Raw genomic sequence first — 20,032 nt, 5'->3', positions numbered from 1 at the left:
CATTATTTCTGCCCTAAAAACAAATAAAACTGCTTCCATCATTCTTTGAGGAAAGGCATTAAGAGTTCATAAGCATCTGAGAAAAAAAATTGCTTCATCTCCATTTTAAATGAGTGACCCTTATTTTCAAAAGGCCCTTCAGTCTACATTTTCTCACAAGAGGGAACACCTTCTCTACATGCACCATGAAGAGAAATGAAAGTTGTAAACTCAGCTCAGGTGGTGGGTTTGTGAAATGAGCTGCCAGAGGAAGAGGTAGGTGAAGGGCCAATTGTGATATTCAAAAGGCATTTAGAAAATTAGGAAAGATTTAGAGGGATATGAACCAAATGGAGGCAGATGGGTCTAGCTTGATCAGCATGAACAAGATGGGCCAAATGACCTGCTTCTGTGCTGTAGAATGTGGCTCAGGTCATTGTGCAAGCCAACATCCCCTCCATCTATATCTTCTGCTGTCTTAGAAAAGCTACCAATATTAATATGACCCATCCCACCTTGGTCATATTCTCTTCTTTCCCCTTCCATCAGGTAGAAACATGTTTAAAAACATGAGCCTCCAGATTCAAGGATAGTTTCTTTCCTGCTGTTACCTAACCCTTAGGTGGATCTCACACTGGAGAAAAAGAGATGCCTTTGCAATTTTCTCTATGCCCAATACCAGCCAGTATTGTCAGTAGGAGAGAAGTACAGAAGAAACCAACTAAACGTGACTGCTCAGTAGGGGGCCATATCAAGAAAAAGGTTGAGAAAGGCTGCCCTGCACTGTTTGCACTTTTCTCTAATCTCTGCACTATTTGATAATATTAAAACATAAAACAGTACAGCACAGTTCAACCCTTTGGCCCACGATAGCATGCCAACCTGCTGAAGATGTAATCCTTCCCTACCTCAGTCCATAGCCTTCTTTTTTTCTTGTAGCAATACTTCCAACACTATATTTATTTTGTATTTGTTATTATTGCAGTACCTGGTGTATGGGGTGACTTGCCCTGATAGCATACATATTAATAAAGCTTGGATGTTGGTATAGGATAAATAACAATTCAGTTCCTCAGGACTATTTCAATGAAGACTTCTCACCATGACAAAATTCTTCATACCATCTGTTGAACCAGCTTGAAATACACACTTTCAATCAACAACCATCCCACAATGCAGCTCACACCAATATGGTCTCATGTTTCTGACCAATTACTCACTTGTTTTTCCAGAACTTTATTTACACATCCAGCTCAAAGTAAAATAGTTGCAGATGGAAATTGTGCTGAGGTAATGGGCCTATACACATGAAATACAATTGTTGCAGTTTAATGTAGCCCAAATTTCACAAGTCAGAGGGAAGGAACCTGAAGATGGTTGGGCCCAGGATACTGATTTTATTTCAGAACTGTGGCATCAGTCTAGTTTTACTTTCATTTCAGGCTTTAGGAAGAGTGGCCATGAATTGCAAATTCAAGAGACATTCTCAACATGGAAAGGAAAGGTTTCCAGGGTATGGATCAAATGCAGTCAAATGGGTCTGGCGCAGGTAGTCACAAACTTGATCATAACTTCCCCAAATCACACACAAGGGTCCTAATCGATCCCTGTGGCAAATCACTGGTCACAGGCTTCCAATAAGCATCCTTACTCCTGCTTCCTATCACCAGGCTAATTAATAACCTCAGCATAGCTTGCACGTGTCTAAAACTTCTGGACCAGTCTACCATGCAGAACTTTGTAAAATGCCTCATTTAAATTCATATAAATAAAATCAACCATCTTGTCTTCATCAATCTTCTTAGTTACTGTAATGGGAGGGTTACACGACTTCACCTCACATGCCAATCAAAGGTTAGATCTGCTCCCCTGTGAGGCTGATGCTTGATTGGCCCACGCAGGTCATGAAAAAAATGTGGCTGGATTCTGCATTGTAAAAGCGCACCATGTGGAACAGCTTGCTCTCTCTCTTTGCCACTTACTCAAGATCATCGCTGAGCTCAAGGCTGTGGGCCACGGGAAGCAAGAGCGGGCAGACTGTGATGGGCCATCTTGAATTTCTGAGTCATGGGCGATGCTGGAGACCAGTTTCTTGTTAATTGCGGTTAGGTTACTGTTTCCTCAGAATATTGTGGATGGTGGGCATGGTAGGTTTAACCCTCATTTTGTTTCTTGGTATACCATGCCTGTGGGTGGTGGGTACTGTAGGCTTAACCCTCGTTTCACAATCAGGAGTTGAGATTGCTTAGTGATATATTTGCCCCAATGTGTAGTTATTTGTGTATTATTGCTGTGTATTTGAGTGTGTGCCCTTTTGTGAATTCCCATGTGTATATAAAGACTGCAGTTGAATACTAACAAGTGTCCAGCCATGATTCTTTGAACCTATCGAACCTACACTGTTCATAACAACCAAATTATTGAGAATTTGCCCTGAGAAAAGCCATATTGACAATCCCTGATCAGCACCTGCCATTACAAATATACATAAATTCCATCTCTAAGAATTTTCTCCGATAACTTCCTTCCCATTGACATTAGACTCATTTAGCCCATAGTTCACTGGCTTATCCTGTTTGTCCTTCTTGAATAAAGGAGCAATAATAACTGTCCTCCAATGCTCTGCATCTCAGCAGTGGCTAATAAAGATTTTGATAATCTCAATTGTTGCTTCCCATAGAAGTATGGGATAGATTTCCTTATCACCTCCCTCCCTCCACCCATTCACCAATCAGTAACTAAGTAGAGGCTTAGTGTTTGCTGTTCTTTGTAATGAGCTACTCTCACTAGAAACTATTTCTGAATAAAATTGTAAAACTCAATTTTCCATCTGAAATTGAGAGTGGGATTGAGGGAATGAAGAATAATTCCTCTCCAGGTGATGGCTTCTCGATTTAGCAACCCTTTTGCATCCCATGATGTTGAAAAATGTCCTCCTTAAATAGTGTCCTTTCCACATTATGCACATACCCCTCCTTGAACTTGCTACCTTCCACATTCTCCTTTGATTAATACAGATGAGAAATTTTCTGAAGGGCCTTGTCTGCATTATCTTTCTCCACATACAAGTTATCCCTTTGGTCTCTAAGGAGATCCACTCTTTCCCTGCCTACCCTCTTCTGCCTGATAATAGCAAGGAATGCCTCAGATTTTTCCTTGCTCTTCCTTGCCAAGGATTTTTCATGACCCCTTATACCCTCTTAATTTCACACTCACACTGAACTCTCCAACTGAGACAGTTGCCTCCCACCTCATTATGAGTCAATGCAACGCCAATGATTTGAAACCAAGTTGAGGCATATTATATTTGGCAACTGAGGACTTTGAGCACAAGCCTGTAGTTAATCCATCTTCAATGAAAGAAAAGAATGATCAAATGAATGCCTCTCATTTCATCACCACTGTTAATACTTAACCTCGAAAAGACACATTATAGTTGATGCCCGGAAAAGCTCCCATCCATTCTACCTTCTTCTCGTCGCCATCCTGAAGCAGCTGGAGATGGCTCTTCTTCTCACTCTCTTTTCCCCAAATGCTGTTGCTTCTTTGTCCAAGAGCAGGTGGTGGTGAAACATTGCGACCCAATGGATCCACCCACGTGTAGACGTGATTGGTTACATAGCCTCCTGGAATCCGACCAACCGAGCTCACAGAGAGAATTAACTTTTTGGAACCTTTCAGCACCTGAGAAGCAATCAATATAAATGGTGTAATGTATGTACAGTATTTCTGTGGTGTCCCAAAAACATTAATAATAAATCCTGTGAAAGTAAGCTCAATGAATGAGTTGTTCAGTTTGGAAATGGGAAAGAAAATATGAAACAAATGATACATAATTAGGCAAAACAACAGCCTCACGAGGAAGCAGTTGTAATGAGAAAGTAAATGCTTGTGGTGAATACTAGACTCATGGCAATGCTGCACTGCAACGTTACTTTAGAACAAAGGTTGTCTGAGATGCATCAGTTGTTGCAGAAACACTTTCAACTAATTGAAGACACCCTTAGGTTTTCCAATACAGGGACCTAATTACAACCAAATGGTGCAGATCATTAAATTCCAGGTCCAGGACAACCTGCTGAGGAACATTCCAACCCATGGCCCTTTCACTAATGCATGCCTGAGGTGTTTTTTTTTAAAAAACAGGTCCAATCCTAAGAAAGTGAACATAGTACAAGTACAGACCCTTCAGCCCATGATATTGTGCCGACCTATATACTCAACAATCTAACCCTTCCTTAAATTGCATCCATGACTCTATTTTATTTGCATCAATGTGCTTGTATTTTACATGTCCCTATTGTACCACCCTCCACCACCACCACCCCTGGCAAGGCATTCCAGGCACTCACCACTCTTAGTGTACAAAAAACTTCCCATTGACACTTCCCTAAACTTTCATCCCTTCACCTTAAACAGATGTCCTCTGGTATTTGTTACTGTCACCCAGCAAAAAGGTGCTGAACGTCCACCTTATCTATGCCTCTTATAATCTTATAGATCTCTATTAAGTCACCTCTCATCCTTCTTTGCTCCAAAGGGAAAAGCCTGAGCTCTATTAATCTTGCCTTATTAGAAATGTTCTCCAATCTAAACTAGATCCTGTCAATCTCCTCTGCACCTTTTCCAAAGCTTACAAATCTTTCTTGTAATGAAGTGGCCAGAACTGACACAACATTCCAAGTGCGGTCTAATCAGAGTTTTATAGAACTGCAACATTACCCCATTTCTCTTGAACTCACCCCCACCCCTCCGGACAAATGAAGCCCAACATACCATAAGCCATCTTAGCTACCTAATCATCCTGCGTGGCAACTTTGAGAGATCTATGGATTTGGACCCAAGATCCCTTTGTAAACAGATACAAAGAAGACAAGGCAATGAAAGGCTCATAATGTAAATACTAGTCCACTGGATAGAATGATATAATTGGACTTTTGCTGCGGCATGTGGCGAATGTAGCAAAAAAACTGCAGAAAGGATAGCAATGAGGATTCAAAGTTCAACACAAAGAATAAATCTAGAGAGGGAGCTAAGGGTAATTTCTATGTGATTGGATGCACGATTCTGTTGTTCACTTTATCAAAGATTTGCAAATGGACCATGAGGAAATTATATTTTAATAAACAGATAATGAAATAGAGAGGCATGGCTAACTATAGCTAATAGAAAGCTGAAAAAAATCCCTGGTGAGAAAAGGAATGGAATTGTACAGCAGAAAATACCTTTTGATAAAGATGTAATTGCATGATCGTGGGCTTGGAATCATGGCTGGGGACTATTAAAGATCTTGCCATGCATCAGTGAGACTGTAAAAAGGCTAGTGGAATTCTGGTCTTTAATCTTTTCCACTCAGTGGAAATCATTCTGATATGAAGTTAAAATGTGTGTTACTGGGATATAGAAACCTCTTCTTGTATCCTGCTACATTCAGTGTTCCTGAATTTTGTTCTAGATAAGGCAATGTTCTTGCAAATAGCTACTGCCCTGGATGAGCACATTCTTCCACTATGAAATTGCTGAGAAATCTGGTGACTCTCAAGATCCTAAATCTCCAATGAGATGCTCAAATCATCAGGAGGTAACCACAATGTGCCAAGCAATGATTCACCACTATGCAAGCATTGGCCTATATCTTCATTTGAATTAATATCAATCATTTTTTAAAAGTTTAAGTGAAAAGGAATCACCTTACCCTAAAGTTATAACTGGTGTTAGGACTTGCATTCGATTTTCCTCATAACCCATTTGGGGAAGATATTAGAAATGAAGAATTATCGCAAAACTTCCTTTCATCCTGTGATTGATTCCCTTTGAATAAAGGGCCATCACCTGGAGAGGAATTATTCTTCATTCCCTCAATCCCACTCTAAATTTCAGTTGGAAAATTGAGTTTTACAATTTTATTCAGAAATAGTTTCTAGTGAGAGTAGCTCACTACAAAAAACAGCAAACACTAAGCCTCTACTTAGTTACTGATTGGTGAATGGGTGGAGGGAGGGAGGTGGTAAGTTTATACCTCTAGAGTTCCACTCCAGCCTGCTGTTCAGTTATCCTTGATTGATCAAATGTAACCTCCTCCATCTCTTTGGCCATTCGAGCTATTTGCATATTCAAAACTGGCCTTTTTAAATCACAGCTGAATTTAACCACTGGACCATGCCCCAAATCTCAGGAACTCCCTCTCGGAACACCCCCTTTTCTCACCTCTCTCTCTCTCTCATTCTTCACTTTTCTTAAACCTCGAAACAAGCTCCAATTAGCATCAATTTTTGCCTTTTAGCATTGCTGGGAGTTACCATACATTAGTTTGTTCCACTGCAAGTTGTTATTAGTGGAAATATTTTGCCAATCCTAGGTCAAAATCGTGGAATTCCCTCCTTAACAACATTGTGAGTATATCCACACTTCAAATACTGCAGCGATTCAAGAAAGTAACACCCCAACCACCTTCTCAAGAGCAATTAGGAATGGACAACCCCCATTAAGTCAGATCCCTTGAATAAAAGGATTGAGAAGGTCCCACATTATTGCTGCAAGGCATTTACTTGATTTTACACAATCATTTTCTGTGCCAGGTGTTTTTACAACATTTTAGAGATGGAACAAGTCAATATTAATTTTTATTCACAAATTCTATTTATATTTTTTCTTTTTTTAAGTATTTTTATTGAATTTAACACAAATTTATACCATTTTTTTAAGAAAAGCACATAACAAGTCATCGCATATAGATATAAATACACAAAAAGGATGGAACTACATTAAACAGATCCTTAAACCAGATATGAAACAAGTTATTAAATTAATCTATGATAACCATGTTAAACCCATATTTGACAAATTAATTTAGATTTTTAAAAATGATAAAAAAACAAACAAAAAATACCTAAAAACTAAATCTACCCCCTCCCTCTAATCAAGGTAACTTTGTAAAAGAAAAGGGATATTGTGGATCAGATAGCGACCTCCAGTCATCAGACAGAGATTCTCCAGAACATTCAAAATTCTTAATTCTTCCAATCATGATAATATTGTGTGAAAGGCCCCATATCTTTATAAATTGAAATTTTTTTTAATCTTTAATCTTATATCTATTTTTTTCCCCAAGCTTAAATAGGACATTACATCATGTAACAATTGCGTATGGGTAGGTGAAGAGTCGTCTGTCCATTTCAATATAATTGCTCGTGGTAAATGCTAAAACTTTCTCCTGAGTTGCAGATAAGCATATCTGGTTCATGTGAAAAACCAAACAAAGCAATTAAATTACATAGTTCTATTTTGATCTTAAAAATCATTTGGAAATGTCTTTCCAAAATCTCTAAATTTGGGTGCTTCAAAAATGTTACACTTCTCACATGGTGGATCCATATCTGCATAAAAGCAAAATAAGTTTGGACATGTGTGTTCTATGTACTACCTTAAATCGTAATAAGCAACACCTTGCACATAGGAGGAACCATCAACCAAGCTGAAAGTAGAGACCAATCTTCATCCAAAAATGTTATGTTCAAACCTCATTCCCAATCGTTCTTAATCCCAGCCTTTGAGGCTGATCTTAAATCCGATAAATCATTATAAATATATGTTATTAATCCACCATGAAAAAAAAGTTAAAAAAAGAATTTGAGTATTTGAGATTCATGGAAAATTAGAAAACTTGGACTGAACAAAATGTCTAACTTGTAAATATCTAAAATAGATCTGTTAGAAAGATTAAATTTAGCTGATAATTGTTCAAAAGAGGCAAAGTTATCTCAAATAAAAAAGATAATTCTAACTTTAGATACCTAATCTATACCATTCATTAAAATCTATGTCCAGCAGAGATGGCTGAAAAAGATGAATATCTATAATGGTACTGCCCAGAGAAAAATTAAAGTCAAAGAATTTTCTAAATTGAGTTCATATTTTCAACATATTTCTCATTAACAGATTGTGTGTCAATTTAGAAAAGGAAAATGGTTAAAAAAAATCCTAAAATTGACTAAATAGAATTTTTTGGGGAAAATTTCAGTTCCATTACTACCCAAGAGGGGCGATTCACTGACTGTAATTTGTTTAAAATTTCCTGGGTGGCGCTTGGTGTTGTAATAAAGCCTGAGTTTGTCATTACTAATAAGTCACTGAATTTTAGTGTGAAGCCATCTTAATGCCGTGAACATATGAAGCTCTAATCCATAGCCACTTCACTAGGATCAAATAAATCATATTTTATCATCAAAGATTATCAGTTACCAAATAAAGTTAAACTGTAAATTTTATTACATGGCATAAAGTTTTTATTGGCAGTTTGGAGATTGTTTATGAACTTGCATTAATTCTATGAATTACTGCCTTGGCAGCTTTGCTGTGTTATGCTATAACATGTTGGTTGGGTCAAATTGCAGTATCTAAATTCATGCAACCTGCAGAGATGTTTGCATTCATTATCTCCAATGAGTACAGATATCTTAAGATCAGCTGGATGGTCCATAAATCCTCTCAAATTGTCGTGAATCTCCGTTCTGACTCTAACAAGTTGTCCAATAACATCCACCTTTCCTCCACATTACTCGACACAATGAAGCAACAATAAATCCTCTGAATTTGCATTCCCTTTATTGAATGAAGAATAAAAAGCAAGGTCTAGAAAATACAAGATGTCCACAGAAAGAATAAAGATGTGTAGCAACCCAGTTTACTCAGTCCAAAAAAGACCCTTTAGCACAGCCTGCACAATTTCAAAATGCATAACTAACTTCACAGGAGATACATTTACAGTTCCTTAGCCTCTCAACTGGAAGCAGACAGGACTGGATTTTAAAATTAAGCACATATATACCAATTCAGCTGGTTCCACACTCCCATCAATCTCTGCATGAAGAAGTTCCCCCCCAAAGTTCCATTTAAAATTTCCTCCTTTCACACTTGACCCATATCCTCTAGTTTTTTGTCTCTCCTGACCTCAGTGGAAAAAGTCTGCTTGCATTTTATCTATCTATACCCATCATAATTTTGAATAACTATCAAATCTCCCCTCATTCTTCTATGCTCTAGGGAATAAAGTCTTCACCTGTTTAACATTTCCCTATAATTGAAAACACATAGTAAATGCTGGAGGAACTCAGCAGGTCTCACAGCGTCCATAAGAGGTAACGATGTATAACTGACATTTTGGTATGAGTGAAAAACAGATAGGCATGTGTATTAAAAACACACTGTGTTTTTCATGGTTCATGGTGGAGGAACTCAACTAGTCTTTCTGCATTCATAGGAGACAAAGATGTATCATCGACATTTCAGACCTGAGCCCTTCTTCAAAGAATAAGCAAAAAAAACCCAGGATATCTCAGCATAGACAGTACTGGCTGGCGGCAGTGCTTCAGTCTGTATTAAAAGATTGGTGAAATCAGAAGAATGGCAGGAGGAGGAGTATAAACCAACTGAAAAAAGGTGTTAATCGGATAAGAGGACAGGAGAGGAAAGATGACAGCTGATTGCAGAGTTGTATTTGGCTCTGTGAAAGAAGGCAGAGAGAAAGAGGAGAGATATAGAGTGAGAGGAAAGGAGACAAAGGGAAAGATGGGGTGGGGGACCAATGGAAACTGGAGAAGTCGATGTTAATGCAATCCGGATAGAGGGTGTATGGATGGAATATGAGGTGTTGTTCCTTTCAGATTTATTGTCAAGAGTACATATTTCTTTTCTTTTTTCTATGGCTTGGGTTCGTGGACAAAGATTTATGGAGGGGTAATGTCCAGGTCAGCTGCAGGCTCGTTTGTGGCTGACAAGTCCAATGCGGGACAGGCAGACACGGTTGCAGCGGTTGCAAGGGAAAATTAGTTGGTTGGTGTTGGGTGTTAGGTTTTTCCTCCTTTGTCTTTTGTCAGTGAGGTGGGCTCTGCGGTCTTCTCCAAGGAGGTTGCTGCCCGCCGAACTGTGAGGCGCCAAGATGCACGGTTTGAGGCGATCTCAGCCCACTGGTGGTGGTCAATGTGGCAGGCATCAAGAGATGCAGTCTTTGTACCTCTTCTTTGGTGCACCTCTGTCACGGTGGTCAGTGGAGAGCTCGCCATATAACACGATCTTGGGAAGGCGATGGTCCTCCATTCTGGAGACGTGACCTACCCAGCGCAGTTGGATCTTCAGCAGCGTGGATTCAATGCTGTCAGCCTCTGCCATCTCAAGTACTTCGATGTTGGAGATGAAGTCGCTCCAATGAATGTTGAGGATGGAGCGGAGACAACGCTGGTGGAAGCTCAAACATGCGGTGATGCCGGTAGAGGACCCATGATTCGGAGCCGAACAGGAGTGTGGGTATGACAACGGCTCTGTATACGCTAATCTTTGTGAGGTTTGTCAGTTGGTTGTTTTTCCAGACTCTTTTGTGTAGTCTTCCAAAGGCGTTTGGCGAGTCTGCTGTCTATCTCGTTGTCGATCCTTGCATCCGATGAAATGGTGCAGCCGAGATAGGTAAACTGGTTGACCACTTTGAGTTTTGTGTGCCCGATGGAGATGGAGTACATATATGACATCACATACAAACCTGAGATTCTTTTTTCTGCAGGAGAGGCAGAATTACCACTAACTGATATTGCAAAAAAGCTGTACACAGTGTATACATGTAAATAAATAAAGAACTGCAAGCAGATAATGAATGAAAACAAACTGACAATAGGCTTTTTCAGGTGCATTCTACGCTAAGAATGCGCCTGAAGAAGCAGAAGCGGCACTTTAAATTGCCGTTCAGGTGGCAGCGTTGAATGCGCAGCGCTGGCCACCTGAAGGACACGGCTGCACAGGATGTGGCTCTGAGCACACTCCGGCTCCTGCCCAGTGTCAGCTGTGATCATCAGCTTGACCCTTTAACATCCGTTTTCAGCTAGCTGCATTCAGGTGGCTGGGGGAGCCACTGAGCTGAGTTGATTATCCCTCTCAGAGGTGGGTAACGTAGCTCACCTCAAGAGCCCCTCCTGTACATTCAGGTGGCCTCAAAACAGGCACATATTGCCTTAACATGCGGCTTTAGATGTGGGGCAATTGGCCACCTGAAAGTGCTTTATGCAATACAGAGTGAATTAAAAAAAAATCAATGAAGTGCACAAGACTCCTTAAATGAGTTTGTTGTTGATTCTGATGGTGGAGAGATAGCAGCTGTTCCTGAACCTGGTGGTGCGAGTCTTGTGGCACCTAAACCTCTTTCCTGAGGACAAGAGCAAGAACAGACTTGTTCTTCAACACAGTCTGTGTTGTGGATCCTGTTCTCCAACGGCAGGGTTCTTGATACTGGGGAAGGTTTTGCCTGTGATGTCCTGGGCTGTGTCAACTACCTTTCGGAGGGCTTTACGCTTAGGAGCATTCGTGTGCCCAAACCAGGGCGTGACACAGCCGGACAGCATACTTTCCACCACACCTGTAGAAATTTGCCAGGGTTTCCTCAAATCTGTGGTTAATCTCAGTCTGCCAGTATACGAGACCACAGACAGACATGTCTGCAAGGTAATTGAGCAGGTAATTGAAATATGTAGCCACTAAGAGATTTTCTAAATTTAAATTTTAAATACAAATTTTTAATATTTTTAAATGTTAAATTTAAACATACAGGAAGATAACAGGCCATTCTGGCCTATAAGCCTGTGATGTCCAATTACACCCAATTGATCTACACTCTCAGAATGTTTTTTGAATGGTGGGAGGAAACCGGAGCCCCCAGGGAAAACTCGTGCAGACGCATGGAGAATGTACAAACTCCTTACAGACAGTGCGGGATTTGAACCACAGTCCCAATCATTGGTGCTGTAACTGCTATTGCAGTGGAAAGAGCCGAAGTACTCAACGAAGCTATCTCCCAGTCTCTCCAATGTACAGGAGACCACATCAGGTCTCCCTGATTGGCCTTAGCAATGTCTTATTTGACTTCACTAGAATATCCAAACACCTATAGGCAATGGTTTGATTTATGAAGATCAATGTCCCAAAAGCTCTCAATGACCTTATCTACCTGTGACACCACTTTTAGGGAATTATGTATCCGTATTCCCAAATCTCTCTATACTACCCCAAACCTCAATGCCCTATCATTTACCATGTATGGCCTACCTTGGTTTGTCTTTCCAAAATGCAGCACCAATCATTTGTTTACATTAAATTCCATCTGCCATTTGGCAGCCCAGTTTTCCAGCTGGTCAGATCCCCTTGGAAACAAAGTTTTCCTCATGCCATCTGTAAACTTGCTGAACCAATTTATCACATTGATATAGATGACAAAGAACCATAAATCCAGGATCAACCCTCGAGGCACACCACTAATCATAGGTCTTCGATTAGAAAGGCAATCATTTATTACCACTCGGTTTTCTCCAGTAAAGCAAATGTCTAATCTGATTTACTATCTCACCATGAATACCCAGTGACTGATCCTTCCTGACTAACCTCCCATGCAGGACCTTGTAAAAGGCCTCACTAAATTCCATGTAGACAACACCCATGGCCTTTCCTTCATTAACTTGGCTGGCAACCTCCTTGATAAATTCTATAAGATTGTTTAAACACAACCTACTGCACACAAAGCAAGTTCAAGTTTACTTATCTGATTCTACCAGTACACGTCAATGAAGCAGTGTTCTTTGGTGCAAAACAGTGCAAACAGACATAACACACATACAGAGAAGTACAGTACATAGATACAGTACATATTTCAATTATTAATACATACTGGTGTCTTTTATCTGTTCAGTCAAGCTGCAGTTTCATTGCCTGTGGAAAGAAACTGTTCTTCAGCCTGGTGGTTCTGGCTCGAATATTTATACTAATCTGACATATGGTTTTTGTTGTTCGTTATATATGTGTTGATTTTAAATAAAATATTTTTAAAAAAATGAAGGCTAGACACGGTAAGGACAGAAAACTGCCTCCCTTAAAGAAAATTATTGTCAGCAAGTTAGTAGACACCTTTAAGTTCCTGGAGGTAAGCCTCTCCAGCGACTTGTTCTGGTTCACCCTCATTGCCGCAAGGTTCAAAAAGGTGCATCAGTGCCTCTGCTTCCTCTGGCATGTGACCTACACCCATCAATAGCTTCTAACAATGTACAATTGAAAGCAACTTGTTGGGGTGCATTTCGGCATTGTGCGGGTACTGCTCCGCACAAGGCTGCATGAACTTTAAGTCCCATCATGTTGCAAGTTGGTGCACCTCAGGACAGTGTGCTCAGCCTGCTACTGTTCATGCTGCAGTCTCACAGCAGCACTGCAAGGTTCATTTCTGACAGAATCATTATTTGCTAATTATACCACAATAGTTTGCCTCATCAGCAATAAGTTTGGGCACCTTGCAAAATGGTGCAGAACAACAACCTGTGTCTCAACAAGGACAAGTCAAAGGAGATCATTTGGACTTCAGCAGGACAAAGGTCGACCATTCTCCACTACACATCAATTGTTCCTTCATGGAGAGCACAAAGTTCCTTGGTGTGCATATGAAGGATAGCCTGCACTGGATCCACAACACGTCCTCATTAGTCAGGAAGGCTCAGCAGCTCTGAGACTTCATCAGGAGGTTGATAAGGGCAAGCCCCCAATTTGACATTTTACAGAAGCACAAATGAGAGCGTCTTTTCTGGCTGCATCATTAGCTGCAAAGCACCTGACCAGATGTCAATACAGAGGACCATCAAATCAGCCAAGAAGATCACCGGGATCTCCCCTTCCTCTATTAACAACATTTACCAGAACCATTACTTAAATAGAGCTCAAAGAATTATTGAGGACCCTTTCTATCCTGCACATAACCTATTTTACCCACTGCAATTAAGGAGAAACAGGAGTATCAAAATCTCGACTGCCAGGCTGGGAACTAGCTTCTTCCCACACATTGTGACATTGATGTACAGTTTCCTGTAACTGAATAAATCATCCCAAAATATTTATATACTGTATTCTAAATTTTATATACGTAATTATTATGTACCGTGTATTATGTGTGTATGTGTTCATACCACGGCCTAGAAAAACACTATTTCATCAGGTTGTATGTTCACAGACATAATAATAACCATGAATTTGAATGAGCTGTTTACCATACACAGTATGTTTCTGCTGCAGTTTTCAGACAAATCTCAGATATTGAAAAAAGTACAAGACTGAAAGCATCACCACTGATTCAGGATTAAAATTACCACGGCAACATGACTTCCAGTTATCCTCTCTCCTGCTAAAGACATTAATCCCTTACATTCACTGAATTCCACTTGTTCTAGTGCAGATGAAACATCTTCTAGTCACATGGTTTTCTCTCTGTTATAAAACATAGGTGTTTCGTGAAGGAAGTGAATGGTATTAAACAAGTGGAGGTCAAGAGAGCTACAGATCAGTGGCAAAATGGAGGGAATTAGCCTACAGCAGTGGTGGGCTATCTTTTTTTAAAAAAAAACTTACATTTCACCTTAAAGCATTCCCTATGCCATAAATGCTGTGATTACTAAGGGATTGTTTAAGGTGATGTGACCACTGTTTTAATAATACCTAATTGACTCATTATGTGTACAGTTTCATGGGCCAATGACTATATATCTAAAGCAAAATATTTCAGTAAAAATGGGTCGAGAGTAGTGGTTCTCAACCTTCCCTTCCCACTCGCATAACACCCTATGCAATCCCTTAACGATCACAGAGCACTTAGGGCATAGGAATACTTAAGGTGGAATGGGAGGTTTTTTTTTTTAAAAAGGATGCCCACTCCTGGCCTACTCAAGATCAATCTTCTGTTCTCCTACATAGGCATCCTCAAGATTTCCCTGAAACACACGTCCATTTATCTCAAATGAACAAGCAAATCTGTCTCAATGTTCCACAATTTGAACAGGCGACTACATTGATTACATGTGCAATGTATAAAATTATTGACTGGATGACTGGAGTAGTTTGCGGAACTAACGGGAGAAGATAAATTAATAGATGTGGGGACAGAGTGAGGTCGCAGAGTACAAGTATGAGGCTCTGGAATTTGATAATTAAAGCAGGTCCACCTGCTTTTCCCACACTGCTGTGCCTGATTAGTGTCGCATTCGTACACAATGTACATCTCTTTATGTGCATATCATGTCATGCACAGATGCAATTGCTCTGTTCATTTAACATTGATGAAAATGCTAGCTCAGAATATTTCAGAAAGGTCTCCATTAATCATACAGGGGATTATCATCACTTTAACCAGTCCAGTGTTGGACGGGAATAAATAGAGTAACTTTCGAAGCAGAGAAAGTTAAGTGACACGGAAAGTAAGAAATTCTTTTTATGTATTGAAATATCCCGTGCTGTTGATTATTCACTTAATCTGAGTGGAACGATTTTGACCCCATTTTAATTTTGTCCTGACAAAATTCTTTTTAAGAAAGACTCCTGGGAATAATGTCAATAGCAGTTGGAGAGATATATTTCATGAGTCATGAAATTTTCAATCATTATTTCCTCAGAGCCATGAGGCTTTAATTGGCTCAGTAACTCTGAAACTTTGTCATTTAAAAGCACTCTGCGTGCAGAAAAGTATTCTTGATGATAATAAGTTTGTCACAGACAGTGTACCAAAATTCTTACATGCTGCTATAGGTACTTGGATTTTTTTAAAAAATTTTTGTATGAAAAGTGCCAGCAAGTTATGGTTATATGGTTAAGTACAAAAAGATAAAATACAAATATTCAGTTATCCTAGTGCAAAAAAAAGGTTATGGTAATAGTGCAGGCAATCTTTTTGTGCTGTAGGAGAATTCCCTGATTCATGTTTCAAGGGGAGGTTCAGAAGCCTGATAGCTGTTTGAAAGAAACTGTTCTTGAACCTAGAAGTGCTGGATTTCAGGCTTCTGTACCCTCTGCCCAAAGGTGGCAGTGAGAAGAGGTTGTTACCAGAGTGACATTGGCTGTTTTTTCAAGGCATTACCTCACATAAATGCATTCAGTGGATGGGAGGTTAGAACCTGTGATGGACCTGGTCATGTTAGTTACCTTCTTGGAGTTCTGCATTCCTGGGTATCAAATTCCCAAACTAGACTGTGATGCAATCTGTCAGAATAGTTTCCACAGTGCATTTGTAGAAATTTGATAAGAGTATTTGAAGACATGCATTATCCCCTCCAACTCCTTCTTCACTATTGCCTCAATGTGCTGGTTCAAGGACAGGTCTTCAGAATATGGATTCCCAGAAACTTCAGGATTCTAGCACTCTCTACCTCTTTCCCATCAATGTGGACAGGTACGTAATCCCTTGGCTTCTCCTTCCTAAAATCAACAATGTTTTTTGGTCTTGGTGATTTGACAGCAAGATTGTGGTTGTCACCACTCAACCAAGATCTCTATCACTTATTCTGACTCATCATTTCTAGTAATTCAACCAACAAATTTGTAAATGAAGTTGGAGCCAAACTTGGCTATGCAGTCACGAGTGATTAGGAAATAGAATGGGCTAATGTGCTGTAGTATGCCAAGGTTAAGAAAGAGAAAGTGTTTGATCTTAAAAACATCTGATAAACAAGTCTCCAGAATCAGATAGGATACATCAGGTTATTACAAGAAGCAAAAGAGATTGCTGGAGCATTGGTGATACTCTTTGCAACTTTCCTGGTAACAGGATAGCAGAAGATTGGAGAATGGAAAATTTAGTGCCCTGGTTTAAGAAAGACAAGAGGGAGAATTCTGGGAATTATTAACCAGTGAGCCTTACATCAGTGGTGAGCAAACTCTTGGAGAGGATTCTTAGGGTCAGGATTTACAAGGTTTTAGAGAAGCACAATCTTCTCAGGGATAATCAGCATGTTTTTGAGAGGCAGGTCATACCACATGAGTCTAATATTTATTGAGGAGGCAAAAGAAATTGATAAAGGTAAGGCAGTGGATGTGGTGTATCTGGATTTTAGTTAAGGTGTATGACAAGGTCCCCCAGGGTACAATCATTCAGAAAGTCACAGGACCCAAGGAACCTTGGCTGCTTGGATTCAGAATTGGCTTGCTTGCAGAAAGAGAGTGCAGTCATATTCTGCCTGGAGGTCAGTGACGAGAGGCTTTCCACTGGGATCTGTTTTGGGACCCTTGCTTTGTGATTTTCATAAATGACTTGGATGAAGTAGTTTGCAAATGATACAAAGGTTGGATGTATTGTCTACTAGTGGGAGTATCCCGACATCTATCCTCAGGATCTTGCATGTTTCAATAAGATCATGCTTCATTCTTATAAACTCTGAAGATCTAATTTCTAAACTCTAATTTCTTCAGCCATTCATCATATGACAACACTCTTATCCAAGGTATTAGCCATGAATCTCTTTTGGACGGCCAACAATGCCAACATCCTTTCTTCAATTAACTGACAGTATATCATTTGCCTTCCTAACCATTTTGCTGCTGCCTGCTAGCATTTTGTGATTTATGCACTAAATTGCTTGGTCTGTCTTCATATTCCTCTCACCAAAGTGCATGGTATCACAGTTTCTTCACATTAAGCTCCATCTGCCAAGTTTTCACCCACTCACTCAATCTGCAGTATATCCTGTTGCTGTGCCAAAAATATCCTTATTACAATATGGCCTCCTACCCACTTTCTTTCATGTTAATCAAGATGGATTAGCCATGTTCTCTAGAAATTGCAAATCTGAGAGATCTTATCAAACCATTTTTTTTAAACTGTGAATCAAAGTACATATTCTTAAGTGTGCAAATTCTAGAACTAGGGCAGTCTCTGGCTACAATTATGTTTCTTAAGGGTTGTAAATTATTAGAATTCTCTGCCCTTAAGATTGTGAGTGCTCAGTCAATGCGTATATTCAATGCAGAGATTGAAAGGTTCATGGAGGCCAAAAACAGACCATAGGACGTCCAAGTGGGAACATGACAAGACCAATGATCAGCCAAAATATCATTGAAGAAAGGAGCACAATTCCATTTCAATTTCTTATGAATTCAGGCAACTTCAAATCCCTCACTGTTTTCCATTAAATCTGCCTACCTTTTCTTCCCCCATTTCCTACCTTTCAGTTCTTTCACCTACACAGCCCTGCCTTTCCACACCCCCCCACCCCCCTCAGTGCTGCTGTCCCCTCCTTCCCTTCCCTATCATCTCCTGCCCTGCCACCACCACCACCACCACCCCCCCCCATTTATTCTGATGCTCACTGCATTTTCTCATACTTTGTTGAAGGACTCAAGCTGAAATGTCAGCCTTTGCTACAAAAAGGACGCTGTTTGACCTGCTGAGTCTCTCCAGCATTTTTTTTAAAACTTTAACCACTGTGTCCAGAGAATTCTATCTTTTACTTCAAATCACTCTCAGTTGTCATTAGTTACAAACTATTCTGTCATAATTAGTTTATGCTTTTGTGGAATATTGAAGAACACTAGAAATCTCTCAATAAACCCTGAGATTGAACATCACAAATGTTGGTAACAAGATTGAAACTTGTTCTGATATCAAGTACCTAAAAATATATTTTTTTTTAAATCAAATGCACAATTTATTTCTATCTGACTGCAATTTCAATTACTACACAAATTTGAGTTTTTGGAAATCACCTTTACTGTGAATAATTCAAAACGCTGTGAACATCTAGCACAATAATATTCAAACTAAAAATTCCAGTTGCAGGAATTGGAAACTCAGATCATTCAATCTTTTCACAGCAAATCCAAAATAAAAACAAAGTGTTGAAAATATTGTTAATAGTAGCAGTTACCATCAGAACTTTTTTATTGATTCATTAACGCTACTCGAGGAAAAATCAACCATTGTTACCACAGTTCAAGACCCAGTGCACCTTAATTGCATCTCAATTGCCTCAGAAATGACGCAGCAATTTATATGGATGACAAATACCAGAACAAAGAATGGGAATGCAATGTTCAGTGATTTTAAAAACAAGAAAAAGAAATGAGATCTGCTAAGCTTTCCTACCACTCAGTAGTTTCAGATGCGACTCCTTTACAAAACAAAAATGCTGTTTTGTTGTTAAAGTTTGTATTTCTATACTATACAGAAAGGACAATAATGAGAGAAGCACCACAGATCTGCCTTTATTAAGCACATTAGTCACTAGCTTCCAAGCTGGGGCCAGAGAGAGCCAAATGTTTACTAGACATAAGCACATCCCAGTCAACTAAAACCAATCATCTCATCATCTAATCTCTCATGTCCACCACCCCCCCCCCCCCCCACCACTTTGATGAAGGGCTCAGACCTGAGACATTGGTGATATATCTTTACCTTTGCTACTCAAAGGCACTGTTTGACCTGCTGAGTTTCTCCGGCAATTGTGTGTTTTTTTTCACTTAACCATGGTGTCAACAGAATCCTGTGTTTTACCAGCTCATCATCCAAAGTCATCTGAATTAATTACTTTGGCCATTTCCTGGGTGAAAAGCACTACAGCAGACTTACAGAATCCATAATGCCTTTTAACACAGAAGCGTTAAATGATTTTTCAGGTTGAGTCAACGACCTGTCAACAAGCAACCCATTCACAAATGGCTTCCTGTGCTTATGCAGCTGATTGTGCTTTACAACCGTCAGCCGTGATTTGAGTTGTCAATGGCCGTAGGGCGCACCCAGCAACAGTGACAGTGCCAGTGGTAGGCAGAACCTACCAGGGACAGGCCACGAAGTCTGGATCTGTGGCTAAGAAGGGAAGGGAGAAGAGACAAGCTGTAGTGATCAGGGTTCCATAGTTAGAGGGACAAATAAGAGGTTCTGTAGAAGCGATCAAGTATCCCGGATGGCATGTTGGAACCAATGACGTGCGTAGGAAGGGTGAGGAGGTCCTGCATGGAGAGTTCAGGGAGTTAGGCACCAAGTTTAAGGACAGGATTTCCAGACTAGTGATCACAGGATTATTACCTGTGCCACATGCTAGTGAGGTTAGAAATAGGAAGATAATGCAGCATAACATGTAGCTAAAATGAGTGTAGGAGGGAACGCTTCAGATTTCTGGATCATTGGGCTCTCTTCCAGGGAAGGTGGGACCTGTTCCAATGGGACAGTTTGCATCTGAACTGGAAGGGGACTAATATCCTTGCGGGAAGGTTTGCGAGTGCT

At 39.9% G+C, this 20,032-nt stretch overlaps 1 protein-coding gene across 3 annotated transcripts in view; it reads right to left on the bottom strand.

Moving 5' to 3' along the window:
- The window catches only part of whrna (whirlin a), a 119,648-nt gene that overhangs the window by 76,962 nt on the left and 22,654 nt on the right, over positions 1-20,032 (bottom strand). For 2 of the 3 annotated variants that reach the window (XM_069890163.1, XM_069890173.1), the window contains exon 3: positions 3,448-3,663. The exons of the other annotated variant lie outside the window; for it this stretch is intronic. In XM_069890163.1, coding sequence (XP_069746264.1) covers positions 3,448-3,663 — 216 coding nt within the window. The remainder of the gene's footprint in view (positions 1-3,447; positions 3,664-20,032) is intronic. 3 annotated transcript variants of the gene reach the window in all.

This window comes from Narcine bancroftii, chromosome 1 (genome assembly GCF_036971445.1).
Source record: "Narcine bancroftii isolate sNarBan1 chromosome 1, sNarBan1.hap1, whole genome shotgun sequence".
Classification (NCBI taxonomy): domain Eukaryota; kingdom Metazoa; phylum Chordata; class Chondrichthyes; order Torpediniformes; family Narcinidae; genus Narcine; species Narcine bancroftii.
This window is presented reverse-complemented; position numbering and strand designations above follow the sequence as displayed.